General features: G+C 39.2%; 1 protein-coding gene across 2 annotated transcripts in view; it reads right to left on the bottom strand.

Moving 5' to 3' along the window:
* The window catches only part of lrch1 (leucine-rich repeats and calponin homology (CH) domain containing 1), an 81366-nt gene that overhangs the window by 28723 nt on the left and 38018 nt on the right, over positions 1–14625 (bottom strand). For both annotated transcript variants that reach the window (XM_007891757.2, XM_007891758.2), the window contains exons 3-7: positions 13169–13295; positions 12189–12294; positions 11952–12088; positions 8148–8278; positions 2253–2340 (exon numbers count right to left, since the gene is read on the bottom strand). In XM_007891757.2, coding sequence (XP_007889948.1) covers positions 2253–2340; positions 8148–8278; positions 11952–12088; positions 12189–12294; positions 13169–13295 — 589 coding nt within the window. The remainder of the gene's footprint in view (positions 1–2252; positions 2341–8147; positions 8279–11951; positions 12089–12188; positions 12295–13168; positions 13296–14625) is intronic.

Raw genomic sequence — 14625 nt, 5'->3', positions numbered from 1 at the left:
CCCGAGACCTCACTATCCATGAAGGGCATTATACGAACGCAAATAGTTGTTATCAAAAAGGTTAACCAAGCTAACCAAGCCTTGGGCCACATGTTGACTGCAAATCCTAACAAGTTATATAAATTACCCATGTTTGATATGCAGTATTGTGCACAATTTTTAGTATCCTGACAAAATTACAAGCCTAAGTGATGCTAGACATTAGAAGAATTTATCACATATAAAGATAGAAATAGATATAGGGGAACAAACTCAAGAGAAACCCATTTGACCTACAGATTACTGAATCAAAAGTATGTGGATCACTCTTCTAGTAAGGAATGGAACTAATAACTATCTTTCAAGGAGTAGTTTTACCGATTCGTCAAAAGTATAATCCCTACTTACAAATAGGGACTTTTCTTTCCAACAAGGCAAGGCACCTAGGCATGCTATCTCTTTAAATAGAAACACATGATGAGGTTCCCCCCTTCCTGCTCCCCAATGACCTGTCCATCTTACTGTGTGAATTTACGTAGGGCAACATCTCGGAGCACTTCACAAGGACAAGTTTGGACACCGAACAAGAGAGAAGAGGAGGGGAGGTGGCCATTGACATGTTCAAAGAAGTAGAAATTGAGGCAGGATATAAAGACAGAAAGAGGTGTGCGATAGTTCTTTGAATGTGTGCTTCTTCTATGCTCAAGAATGTGTGTATTTTGTATATTTCCAAATGTTATTACTACCACCTGAATTTAGAAATGAATGTTTGAGTTGTCCCATTTCCAATATGCGTTGATTTATTGGCAGCTAATAAAAGACATTCCAAGGAATTAGCTCAATTTACAAAAGATAGCAGAACTTCCTTGCCCAGTTAAAACCTATCAATCACTTGCTGCATAGCAGTAGTTCCTGTACAGTTAGAAACAGGAGTAGGCCACTCAATCCCTCGAGCCTGTTCCGCCATTCTATAAGATCACGGCTGATCTGTCCCTCAAGTCCAATTACCCGACCTTGCCCCATATTCCTTAATATCCTGATCTAACAAAATAGCTATCCACCTCAGTCTTGAAGCTGTGAATGGATCCAGCATCCACGCCAGGGTTCATTGATTATCATTTGTGCTTAGCTTATTAGAATGCAAAGAAGAGATGGACTATGCCTGTAAAATGCTGAAAAGCATTTCTTAATCTCATCATTGGATAAACAGTTGAAAAGATCAAGGAGTTGGCATTAAGAATAATGTAGTTAGCTTCGATGGATCAGCTCGCACATTCTAAGCTTTGATGAGATAAATTGTCTCTTACTACACTGTAATTTCTACGATTCACTTTTATTTATCTTTTCTGACACTTCGTAGTTCTGCTGCCTGTTTTCTGCATTAACAGTGGAAGAAGAAGATCCAAACACATGCTAGTGATGGATACCCACTAACTAGCATTCTTGTCCAGCTAACTGGTCTAGCAAAATAATTGGATTTCTGTGCATGTCAAGACATCCAGCAGACCAAAACAAATATTTGAGACATTGTCTTCATAAGCTTGTAATGCAATCTTGCTGTTTGGACCATGGTAACACACTCAAAGGTAGATACTGCTCTCTACAAATATAAACCATTGCTTGTAAACAATTCCTTCCTTTCCCTAAGCTTACACATTGCAATTCAACGAAAATCTGATACCACAAAATTATTTTATTAGTCTGAAAAGCCTCACTTAGTGCACGCAATTAAATCTGCCTAGTAATATGCATACATAAATTCTCAACTTATCAAAATGAAAGGGTTTATTTTTAACAGTACGTAATTATATTTTAGTTAAACAAACAGAAACATATCTAAATATTAATTGAAAGTCTGTGTGGCAACAGAGGTTAGCTCCAGTGCTAATAATACAATATTACTCTGCATACAACGCACACTGGGAAAATCAATAGCAATAGTAGGCTGCATAATTAAAACATCCTTGGAATCAGACAATTCAAATTTGAACATATGTGGAAAACCAAATCGTTCAAAACTGAAAATTTAGAAGCATTCCTTTCTATATTTAAATATTATTTTATTTTCCTTGGTATTACTAGCATAATAACCAGTGACAACAGAAAAATAAGTGAATGCAAGTTAAGACTCTATAGCCAAATGACTTTCCTACATTCTCATACATTAAAGTAATAACCAGTTAACTCACAGATAAATTGGACTTATATTATGGACCTCCTAACTTTAGAGGTTTCACCTGTGAAAAACATGCNAAAAAAATGGAAATACTCACTTCAGTTGCAGATAAGCGTTTATCCCCATTATCACTCCCAATTCCAGAATCGGGATCTTGCTTTTTATCTGGATAAATGTCTTCAATGCTTAAGAAGAAAAACACAATGTGTTAATAATGAAAGCCTGAAATAAACTCAGTAAAGCCACCACCGATTACACCTCTTCTCTTGCAAAGAGCAGTCTCGACTCTCTGAAGACGAACAGTAATGAGTTTGCGCCATCAATAATTCCCAATGAACAAAAATCCATAGCAACCAAAAACTGTGTTCACATTTTGAAAATTCAATGACACTCTCACTTTGACTTATTTAAAGAACTTAAAAGTTAGATGAAGCTGATCAATTTTGCCATAAAAAAACTTATGTTACTGTACTTTCCTCTTCTAGTCAATTAATTGTTCTGCCCACTTACACAATTTTTTAAATAATTTGCAAATATGTCAAGAAGGATAACACTGTTGTAGAACAGAGAATTATGACAAATAATATATTATCCTCAAAATGTGTTTCAAGCCTGGGCCAATAGAAAAGTGAGGCCACAATTTTTCCACGGATTACGCTATAAACAGCACCTTCCGCTAAAAACCTGTAAAAAAAATGTTTCCTCGGCTACCTGGACCTCTCGCGCTGCTGCTGGATGTTTACTCAATGCTGCTAATGTGGGTGGAACGGCTCCCATGCACGATGCGGCACAATGGGTTTCGCTCACCCCGAGGCCTGCTGTTGAGATTGTCCGTGTATCTCTCTCCTCTGAATGTCTGTGTGTGTGAATATTTCTGTGCGAGTTCCTCCTCTACATGCGCGTGTGTTTATGAGTGTCTCTGTGTCTCTCTCTCCTCTGTCTGTATGTGTGTGTGTGTCTGTGTCTCCTTGGGTCTCTCTGTCTATGTGAGGTGGTGGGCCTGGAGAGGCAGAAGGTGGTGACCTCCTGCAGTCAGGGACACTGGCGAGCTTGGCGAAAACCTGCTTCAGGCCTTTTGCTTGCCAAGCTAAAGTCCGTGAGGGAGTTTGTAACTTGTCTCAGTTTAGAACATGATTAGGTTGTGGATCCCGGTATTAACACAAGGTTACGAGAAGATCTAATAGAGGTTTTCAAAATCATGATAGAAAGGAAAAACTGTTTCCACTGGTGGGTGTGTCGGTGACTTGAGGTCACAGATTTAAAATAGTTTCTAAAAGAAGCAGAGGGGAGGTGAGAAGAAATTTTTTCACGCAGCGAGTTGGTTGCTTGAATCTGGAACGCATTGCCTGAAAGGGTGGTGGAGGCCGATTCGATAACAACTTTTAAAAACGCGGTGGATGGGCATTTGAGGAGGACAGGGTTTGCTGGGTTATGGGGAAAGGGCTGGAGAGTGGGATTGATATTACATTGCTCTTTTCAAAGAGGTGGTTCCAAACATATCTGGTTAGTACTAGAGCCCAGGCCCCCCAAGTTTTTTAAGACAAATTCTTCAAAATCTCATGTACTCCCACATCTAGAAACTCCATATTATAATTTCCTACAGAATGCTACTGTGTTCTGCACCCATTTACTGTGGCACCAGATACCAGTGCTGGAATTGCTGCACTCCATTCTGCAATTTCAACAAAATCAAAAATAATGATCACATGAAATGAAAGCTATTTACATCTACTCAAAAAATGTAGGCTATACTATTACCTCACTACTATTACAGGTTTCACAAATAGGTGCACTCATAAGCTCCCTTAACTAGGTAAATACTGAGACCTGTAATATTTGACACGGTAGACCACTCAATCCTCCTCCACTGCCTCTCCTCCCACCTCAACCTTCAAGGCTCTGTCCTTGACTGGTTCAGGTCCAACCTTCACACCGCCTCCACTTTGTGGCGGCAAACGGCTTTTCCTCCAGCCCCCGCACTGTCTCGTGCGGTGTTCCTCAGGGCTCTGTCTTCAGTCCCCTCCTCTTCACCCTCTACATACTCCCCCTTGGTGACGTCATTCTCAGACATGGGGTAAATTTCCACATGTATGCGGATGACACCCAACTCTACCTCTTTGCCTCCAACCCTAACTCCAGGACTACTGGTGTCCTGACCAACTGCCTGTCCGACATCAAGTCCTGGACGAGAGCCAACTTTCTCCAACACAACCTCAGCAATACCGAGGCCCTCATGATTGGCTCACGCCAGCGCCTCCGCACCTCAGGCGCTGGCAGCATCAGCCTCCACTGCTACACACTCAACCTCACTAAGCCAGTCAGGAACCTGGGTGTCTTGTTTGATCCTGAACTGTCCTTTCTCCCCAACATCCGCGCCATGACCGGCACTGCCTACCACCACCTCCACAACACTGCCAGACTCCGCCACTGCCTCACCCCTCAGGCTGCCGAAACCCTCACCCATGCAGTCGGCACCTCAAGGCTTGATTACGGGAATTCCCTCCTCATCGGCCTTCCCAACTCTTCCCTTCACAAGTTGCAGATCATCCAAAACACTGCAGCTTGTGTACTCTCACGCACCAGGCTCCATCACTCACACCCTCGCCTAACTCCACTGGCTCCCAATCCCCCAGAGGATCGAGTTCAAGATCCTCGTCTTCACCTTAAGGCTATCCATGGCCTTGTCCCCTCCTACCTCTCTGACCGACTGACTCCCTACGAGCCTGTCCGCTCCCTCCGTTCATCGGGCTGCGGGTTGCTCCATGTCTCCTGCCTGACCATCGGTGGCCGGGCTTTCAGCCACTCTGGAACTCCATCCCACGGTCCCTTCGCCTCGCTTCCTCCCTTGCCTCCTTCAAGTTCGGTCTCAAGACCTTTCTCTTCGACCGTTCCTTTGGTCTCCCTCCCACCTCTCTGCCTTCCCTCACCCCTACACCACACCCCCTCCCCCATGCTCGGGCCCTGACACCTGACTGTTCAGCGCTTTGAGACGTCCTCCCAACGTGAAAGGCGCTCTATAAATGTAATTTTGCTGTTGTTGTATTAACTGATACATTTCGTTTCATGGCTGTTAATGGGACATTGTTGCGCAAATTGGCTGCCACATTCACCTACAAAATATAGTCATTACAGTTTATAGTAATCCTGTGATGAAAGGATTATTTTATTTATAATAATTATCTTTGCATTTGATATAGCGCTTTTCATGTCTTCTAGAAGTTTCCAAGCGCTTCACAGAATATATTTATAGTGTAAAGTGAATTGACTGGATATTTGTGGGTGAAACATGGCAGCCAATTGTGCAAAGCAATGTCCCACAAACAGTCGTGGATTGAAATGACCAATTTTTTTTTTTTTTGAGGGCTTATTATCAGGCGTGTGGAATAAGGAAACTTGCCCGAGGTTTCACCTTGCCGGGAATCAAACCCAGGTCTCTCGCTTGCAAGGCGAGTGCTCTAACCTCTGAGCTACAGGACTGCACTAAACTATTTTATTTACTAAATTGCCTGGCTTCTAATGGTAATATTCATTATGTATTGTAAAAATGCCATAGAATTCTGATCAGATCAAGGTAATTTAAAAAAACGTTTTTTTTAAACTTAAATAATCAAAACAAGTTAACTTTTTTAAAAAAAGTTTTCTTGCAACTTTCAGTCAGTAGGCCCAGTGGTAAGCCATACTACTAATAAGACAGTAAATCAACCGAAATAAAGAAATATAAATAAACCTACAAGAAGGAATGGGCATAGTGAGGCAATTATTGGGCACACAAGTAGCTTCTGATTTTTAAATCAAACCCAGCACTGAGTTATTTTGCACAATACAGCTTACTATAAATTAGAACACGACTTGAGACCCCAATAAAATTCTCTTGAGTACTGAACACTAGGAGGAAGCAAAGTTCCATACTGCCAGCACAAAACAATTCTTACATGAATAGATATTTTTAGAACTGCTGTGTTTAAAAAAAACACATCCCAGAAGAAAGTAACTCCTTTATCTAGGTTTCATCCAATCAATTAAGATGCCTTGTACCTATAGTACTGAATACAGAATAGTGCCTCAAAAATACAGCCAAAATGCATTGGAAATACATCTTTCAAAGTTTTCAAACCATATTTTAGCAATTATTCTATTAACAACTTAATGCCGTCCAGCGTGGAGGGCACTATATAAATCCAAGTTGTTGTTGTTGTTGTAATGCTTTCCATTAGGCATTGTCACAGCTTAATGACCACTAGAGCTCTAAAAATAGCACTGTTATCAAACATATCACTCTTAAAAGTGATATGCACCAACAACCCCATATAGAGATGAACACCATTTTGGAATAAACATTTTGTTGAGCTGTGCTGTAAATATGCTCATATAGTACGTGATTTGGTGGAATCCTGTAGCTCAGTGGTTAGAGCACTCGCCTCGCAAGCGAGAGACCTGGGTTCGATTCTCGGCAGGGCAAATGTTGGGCAAGTTTCCTTACTCCACACGCCTCTGTTTATCTAGCAGTATGTAAGAACCCAGTTGTTAGTCGATTGGTGGATCACTTTTCCAGGGATAATTCCTTTAAAAAAATAATAATAAATTGGTCACTTCAATCCACAACTGTTTCTGGAACACTGTTGTGCGCAATTGGCTGCCGCGTTCGCCCACAAATATACAGTCGGTTCACTTTGCAGTCTATTCTGTGAAGCGCTTTGGGACGTCCTCCCGACGTGAAAAGCGCTATATCAAATGCAAGGATTATTATTAATTGGCTGCCACGTTTCGCCCACATAATATATAGTCAATTCCTTTACACTATATTCTGTGAAGCACTTTGACACATTTCAAAGACATGATAAGGTGCTATATCAAATGTAAGGGTTATTATTATTATTAAGCTCTTTATGTAGTATCTTTTCAGCACGTTTTGAAAAGCTAGAATTAAAACAATGGGACAAACTAAAAATAAAAATGGGAACAGAAGCGAACATTACAAAGACTGATTGGCAAGCACACACACAGTGTGCAACCAATCCATACACGGAAATTAACTGTAAGACTGTGCATAGATGTTTTCCCAACCCCATCCAGTATCTCTACACTCCCGAAATGTGCAGTGGCTTCACACTCATCTCTCCTATTGTTTACTTTGTTGCACTCAATAATTCTTTCAGCAGCTTTTGAGTACTTAGCAAATTCATGATATATGAGAAGCACCTGCCAATGTGCAGGAAATGCCAAGCATTTTTCTGTATACTGTGGGAATCGGCAGAAGAATGAGAAACTGTATCTAATGCTGCAGTTTGTGACTGCAAATCATTTTAGTCAACTTCTTAGACATATTCCCCACACCACATAAACTAAACATTTCATTCAGAAACTTGTCAAAAATTCAGGAAAATAAATTCATAGGTTCGACTTTATTCAATTATTTCAAAATCAGTTTTTGTGACCTTGAACAGTCAAATCCAAGACTCAGGTCTATCAACAACATGTCTGAATACTGTCAGAGCACATCTCAAACCAGATTCAGCAGGATTATAAGTGTGCACAGCTGATTGATCGCTGGCTATTATTGTCCAATCTGCTCTTGAAAATAATGCCTCAAAGATTTAACTTCACCTTCATCACCATTTACAAAGATTTACAATTTTACAAAGAATGTACAGCACGGAAACAGACCATTTGACCCAACCAGTCAGTGTTTATACCCATTCCTTCAAACAGTCTTTTACGATCTCCCTTACCCTTCTATTACATTATCCCTCATATGAAGGTCAAGTTTCCTATTAAATGGATTTATACTATCTGATTCAACCCCCGCTTCATTCAGCTACTAATATCACCATCTGGAAGCAGCAAGTGAAGGCCATTACCACAGAGGTGGTGGTGATGGCAATGGTGATGGTAGGATTCTGTGAAAGGTTTCTTCTGTAAGATGAGAAATTCAGTCAACAATTTTACATCAGAGCAAAGGCTCAAGACAACAAAGAATGAGTTTGAAACTCACCTCCCTCCAACAGGTTGCGGTACATTTGCCTTCTCTATAGGCTGCTGATAAGGGGATTCTGCAGTCTTGTCGATTCTACAGGCCTCTATGTTCAGATACTTGAATATGTGAACTTTACCCTTTATGCAAATCTGCAAGAGAAATATTCCTAAACTTCATTCCAAAATTACAAGGTCAGCCAGACGGGGGGCGGTGGGGGGGGGGGGGGAATATTTGCACAAACTTAAACTGCTGATGAATACACTGGATTCAGTTAAACACTTTCCCCTCCCTACCATTTATTTTTTGAAAATTCACTGTGTAGAATAAATGATTTCTTTATAGACATCTTAAGCAATCTGTGGCACTGAAATAATTAGTTGCTATATGTGTTAATATAATGCTTGTAATAAGTTGTGTGACTACAGCATGAACATTGTCCTGCATTTGAGACAAGGAAACCTAAAAGCCATTAATTGGATCTGGTGAATAATAGCAATGCGTGTATGAGGCACTATATCAAATGCAAGTATTATTATTATTATTATACGCACATTTCTTCTGAATTTTCACATGCTTTCACAAACCTACATGTAAACTCAAACTAACGTCACTTACTTCACCATTTATTATGTGCCATGTGTAAACTGTGTGTTCATAGGGAATTACAGGAGCCCTTTAGAATGGGAATGAACCAATGAAGAGGATTAGATGCTAGTTATATAATTAATAAAGCTGTTTTCAGTGGTGGTCAATTGCACAATTATCGGTACCTGTGAATCCCTGACTACACATGGAGAAATACATACATGTTTACACTTAATAGAACCTAGTATCAAAAACAAACAAATCTTGGAAAAGACAAGGCATTTCAAACATGAACAATATGCTATAATTCTGGTACTTCGGCAGTAACGTCAGAACATTTCCCCAAAAAATGTTTCCATTCATTTAAAGATGACAATGAGTGACTCATCTTTTCACTTAGAATCATAGAATTTCTGAGTTTAGGAGGAGGCCGTTTGGCCCATTGTGCCTGTGCCAATTCTCATGAAGAGCTACCTGGTTAATCCCATTCCCCTGCCTTGCCCTCCCCATACACTTTATATTTTTCTTTTTCAAATATTTGTCTTCAAATCACTTAAGTGTTGTTCAGCAATTTTCTATTTGCCAGAAAATCTGGTTTGCAGGTTACTATCATCCTGGCATATCTAAAGAGTTTTAAGTTAATGATGTACAGCACTTGTGTGTATGTTATGCAAAAGTTTGCCTTGTACAGTTTCCACATTCTTTTGCAGTGCAACACTGCACTAATAAAGATAATCTTCATGCTAAGTGAGTAAATGTTCAATATACTAAAATGAACCATTCAAGACAGTTATTTTCCATTTCAATTTATAACACAATAATTAAAACTTTAGAATCAATTGAGCAATGATTCCAGTTAAACCTGACAGGGATGTTCATTTCTTTCCACTCCTTTGAAGAATTAATCATATTTTGGAAACCATTCATAAATAATAATCCAAAATATGATTAAGGAATGCTATGTCTTAATACATTAAGATCAAGTCTGAGAATGTCAAAAAAGTATACACAGTTCGTTATTTGGGTTCTGAATTTATAGTAAAACTAAATGACAAAAGAGCCAGCAAAACATATCCTGCTAATTAGTATTAACAGTCCAATCAATTCCTAAAACAAGGAATAACAGCTACTCTGTTATTCCATGTTCATAACACATTCATCCAGCATTGTGTTTCCATGAAACAGGGTGGTCCAACCTTTTGGCTGCTGAGGGCCGGATGCCCTATTTGAGAAACGTCCGCAAGCCGCATAAGCAATATTTTTCTGTTTCCCTTCCAGAAACATAACATTTATGGGTTATGGAGGGAGAGGCCAGATGAAACGAGTGGGTGTGCCAGCTCACAGGCCGCCACTTGGACCACTCTGCCATAGATCATGAAACTGCACTTGATGGCCTTGGCTTGGGTAAATAATAGACTATCCTGTGCACAGCCACATAATGGAACTGTACTCCATGTGAAACAGAGCAGAATAATGGATGCCAGATAATCTAAATGAGGAGTTATGCATCTCTTTTTAAATACAATTAATTTCCCGATATAAGTAAACAGTCATCTAAAATCATCTAATTGTGTGTTGGCAGGTAGTGAGGGGCGTCCATTGCAACAATCTTCTTTAATAATTTGATACATTAACAGTGCAATGAGATGAATACGACCTTCCCTCCCTGATTAATCCAGCTACATATAAAAATGCTTTAGAATCACAAATCAGTTATGTTAATAGATGGTGAGGATAAAAACAGTATTAATACAAGCAAGTTAAACAAATAATTAACTGAAAGGCTGCACCAAGTCATATGGAGAATTAAGGATTTGGCAGAGAGGGGGTGGAATTACATTATGCGGATAAGGAAGATTGCCTCCAAAGTAAATATGCAATGTTCTACTTCGTTCAAACTCCACATATGAATGAATTATGCCAAAGTATAGTGGATCCTCCAAAGCTAAACATGAGTGGCAGATGTCAGATCAAAACGGTTCTTTTGTAAGCTATTCCAAATAGTTACTTTACAGGTAGCATCATGAGAGCACTTTTCTAAATTGGCCCATGATCTGGTCAAGGTATGAGCTATGCAAGCTTTCACACCTCCCAAGTGTCTCTGATTAGCCAACAAGTAACTTGACAAAATAGCTCTGCAACCAGTTAAGTCAGAGGATGGTAGGCAAAATCATTACGAAATGTTTTCGAGCCAAATAGAAAAACACAAATTGTCCTCATTGCTTGATGAAGCTCTTCAAATACTTCAGTCACCTTTCCCCTCCCCACCCTCTTCAGCTCCCACCCACCTAGGTCAGTTATCCAGTCAGCAGTGCAATATCGTCCTGGCATGATAGGCGATATATGAATGCAAATTGTACTGTATTCTATAATATGGCTCTGCGAACTCTATAAAGCGATACACATCTGCTAAATGAAAGATGGATAAAGTTGCAGATAGAATTGACAACATTGCTTCCAGAGACAAATGAAACTAGGGTATAAGTAATCAGGTTTGATCTAAGATTGCCCTATTTGTATAATATTTAAGATGAATCTGCTAGCAGAGGAGGAAATTTACTAACCTCATCAATTAAAATAAGTTCTGAAATTTCCTAGACATATCAATCGAAACAACTTCTGAAGCTTGCTACCCCCATCAAATGAAATAAGTTCTGAAGCTTGCTTGCCCCATGAGCAGAGTGAGCACAAAGTAGCAGCCTTAAAAACAAATTGAGGATTCCAAGAAACCATTGGGTCAAATGGCTCGAACATCAGTTTGCGCAGAACAAGATTTACATCCCAGATTGGCGTGGCTTGATTTTCAAATGTTTACATTTTCCAGATTCCCTTTGAGAATCTGAACCACAGCAGCTGATCATCAACTGAATGTCCCATCAACAGCGAAAGACAGGCTACAACAGCTGCCATATAAACTAGACCATAGCCCTCAATCCAGTGAATACCATGTATTAGCAAGGATAGCTAGGACATAATATGCTAGGCCCAAGGGATCATTATTGTGGCAGAAATAGGATATTGTATTTGTTAACCACTGTAGACTTTAATCATGGGAGCTTTCTTGGATATTGGTAGAGTATTCATGATTGAATGTGGTAATCCTGTGTAACTAAATTGACTCTTAAGAACCATCGCATTGAACTTATAAGCAAAATATAGGGACAAACCTGTCTAAATCTGAAGCCATTTCAAAAGAACATTCAAGTTGATTCCATAAAATGGACTAAACCTACTAACCTGTGCTGGTGGAGACTGAAGAGGGTTATTATCCAACTCGATTATCTGCAAATGCCTCATATTTCTGAAGCAGATTGGTATTGATACAACTTTATTACAAGAGAAGTCTAATTTCATGAGGGGGAGTTCTGCAAGCTCTGGAACGAAAAACAACATAGATTCGACAATTAAAAACAATTGTTTCACTGCTTGTCACAGAAATAGGCAAGATACTAAAAAATTAGAAAACACTTTCACCCTCTGGCAAAATGTGCAGATAATTTCGTCGGATGTTCAATTCTCTGAGTGACTGAAGTTGTCCTATGTGTTGTGGCAACGTCGTAATTTCATTGCAGCTCACATCCTGCATATTAAAAAAAAGGAATCATCAATGTTTTCCCTTGAGATAAAAAGTTGAAGTCTATCTGATTCCACAAAGGGCTGTACTTTCCTAAATGATTACATCAATTATACAGAAACTGTAATCAAATGCATTTAAATCTCACAGTTCTAATCTTGCTCAAGAGAATGATTCAATTAGAGGGCTGAATATACCATAAAGAGAACTGAAGCGAGCTTCTTCACAAAGGAAGAAAATATATTAGGCATGCCATTGTTGCATATTCTTAGGAGAAGTGCACAAGCAGTGTTTTCGCAGTGTAATGGATACAACTTCATATCACCAAACTGGCATATTGTACGAAGGTCACCAGGACTGGTCTCCTTCATGTGCTACTTTCAGCAACCTCCGTTCTTTGTTGAGAAGCCATGAGTTGAAGGACTACTCCATAGAATTCAGACAGTAGGCATTTCAATGAGTGTGCCTCGGACTCCGGTGGCATGAGTGTTTGATTCGGTGTAACCAATTGTGATCCATGGACGATTTCCCTTGCCTCCCTCTTGCCCCAATAAAACATGTCCACCCCATTTTGGTCATTCTGCACTGCAGGCCATTTACTGGCTAATGGGACAGGTTTCCTGCTCTTGTGGGATGTCTGAAAATATTTACAAGGGGCTTGACTACTTCTATCCTCATTTCCCTCAGGAATCCAAGATGTGTCCTATCTGGCCTTGGTGCCCTACGGACATTTAAAGCCTTTGATGTCAACTTGTGTTTCACATTCCTGAGCCAAAACAATTGGATCTGGAGTCTGAACATCTTCTTGTGTGAAGACAGATATGAAGAATTCCACACAGAGTACATTTATTCAATACAGTTTTAGAAAGAGAATGCTTACCAGTTCCATTAAACACTTCAACTGTCCAATGTTTTCTGGAAGTGAAACTAACTTGTTGTTACTGGCTATTAAGACTTTAAGCGGAAGGGCACAGAGGCATGGTGGCAACAAGGAAAGCTGGTTTCGACTGGAACAAAGACAAAATAAACCTCTTAGAAAAGCTATAAAATGAATGGTCACATTTCAGAAGATCATTCACTCAAGTTTCATTCATCAGTTTACTGTATAATGTGGGGTTTTAACCCCATATGTCATGTACTTCAGTCAACTATTTACAATATGGGTGCGTACCTTTTACAACTCTTTTCGCACAAACTAGCAAGCTAGTAAAATAGGCACAATAGGGTCCGAATTGTCAAAAAAGATTTTAAAATTATCCAGATTGCCATTTTTAATAAACAAACATCTCTTAGATTGTTCAGTGAATCATTTTCTTGTGTCCATTTAGACATCGTTCTTAAAATATGGTTACAATAAAGAGCACTTTATAAAACAGAACCATGTAGCCATTTATTTCTTTATAACCGTTAGCCGTTTTACAAAAACTGACAGGAATAATCTGCTGTGACTTGGAATCAGCAGGACTGTGCCTTTCTTTGCTCCTAGGGCTTGAACTAGATCCTAATTCAGTTATACAGGTGACTATCGCATATCCAACAATTACAGAAATGAGCAGTCAATAAAGCAGCATATTATTTATTAATATATAATACAACTTTGCTAATTCAAAATCATTCAAAAGTGGTACTTTGCTGTCTTTATTAAGGTCCCTTTTTAAATTTCTGATCATTAATCTTGGCAGGTGGACAGACAGAATGCTACTTGTTTGTATGATGCCATTTAGTCACATAACGTAAGAGCCATGTTGCGACTGGATGACTATTATTCATCGCTCTGTGTAACTTCCTCGATTTGTAACTCGTCTTCTATTATATCACAGTCGGAGTATGCATTTTAATGTTTGGATGAATTGAATTAAATAAGCAGCAAAAAGAATCTCTAAAAACTAGCAAGACTTTCAAAATATGTAATGCAGGGTTTGATTTTTATGGCATTCTGCCGTATGACTATGTTTGGGATCAAATGCTAGTAAATGCCATTAAAACGTTTTACTGCTTCCAAACAAATTCCAGCTATTTCGGTAACAAGGAACTGAAAGCTTTGTAAATTCCAGGCAGCAATCAAGTCAGTTTTACTATTCTGTGAGTATGAAGTTTATTAGATATTATAATCCCACAGAATTTAAATACACACATATGCATGCAGTTAGAGAACGTTTTAACTGTTGTAGTTGCACAGATTTATCCAACATTAAAGCATTAAGAGAAATAATCAAAAAAAGACAAATATTTTATTTGTGACTCTCACTTTTGCAACTGCAAGTTCCTTATTTAATAACCTGGCTATAAAACATAGCTCCAGTGTTATTATACTGTAATTTCCTTGTACCAGTGCAG

This window comes from Callorhinchus milii, unplaced genomic scaffold, assembly GCF_018977255.1.
Source record: "Callorhinchus milii isolate IMCB2004 unplaced genomic scaffold, IMCB_Cmil_1.0 Scaffold4, whole genome shotgun sequence".
In the NCBI taxonomy this organism is placed as follows: domain Eukaryota; kingdom Metazoa; phylum Chordata; class Chondrichthyes; order Chimaeriformes; family Callorhinchidae; genus Callorhinchus; species Callorhinchus milii.
This window is presented reverse-complemented; position numbering and strand designations above follow the sequence as displayed.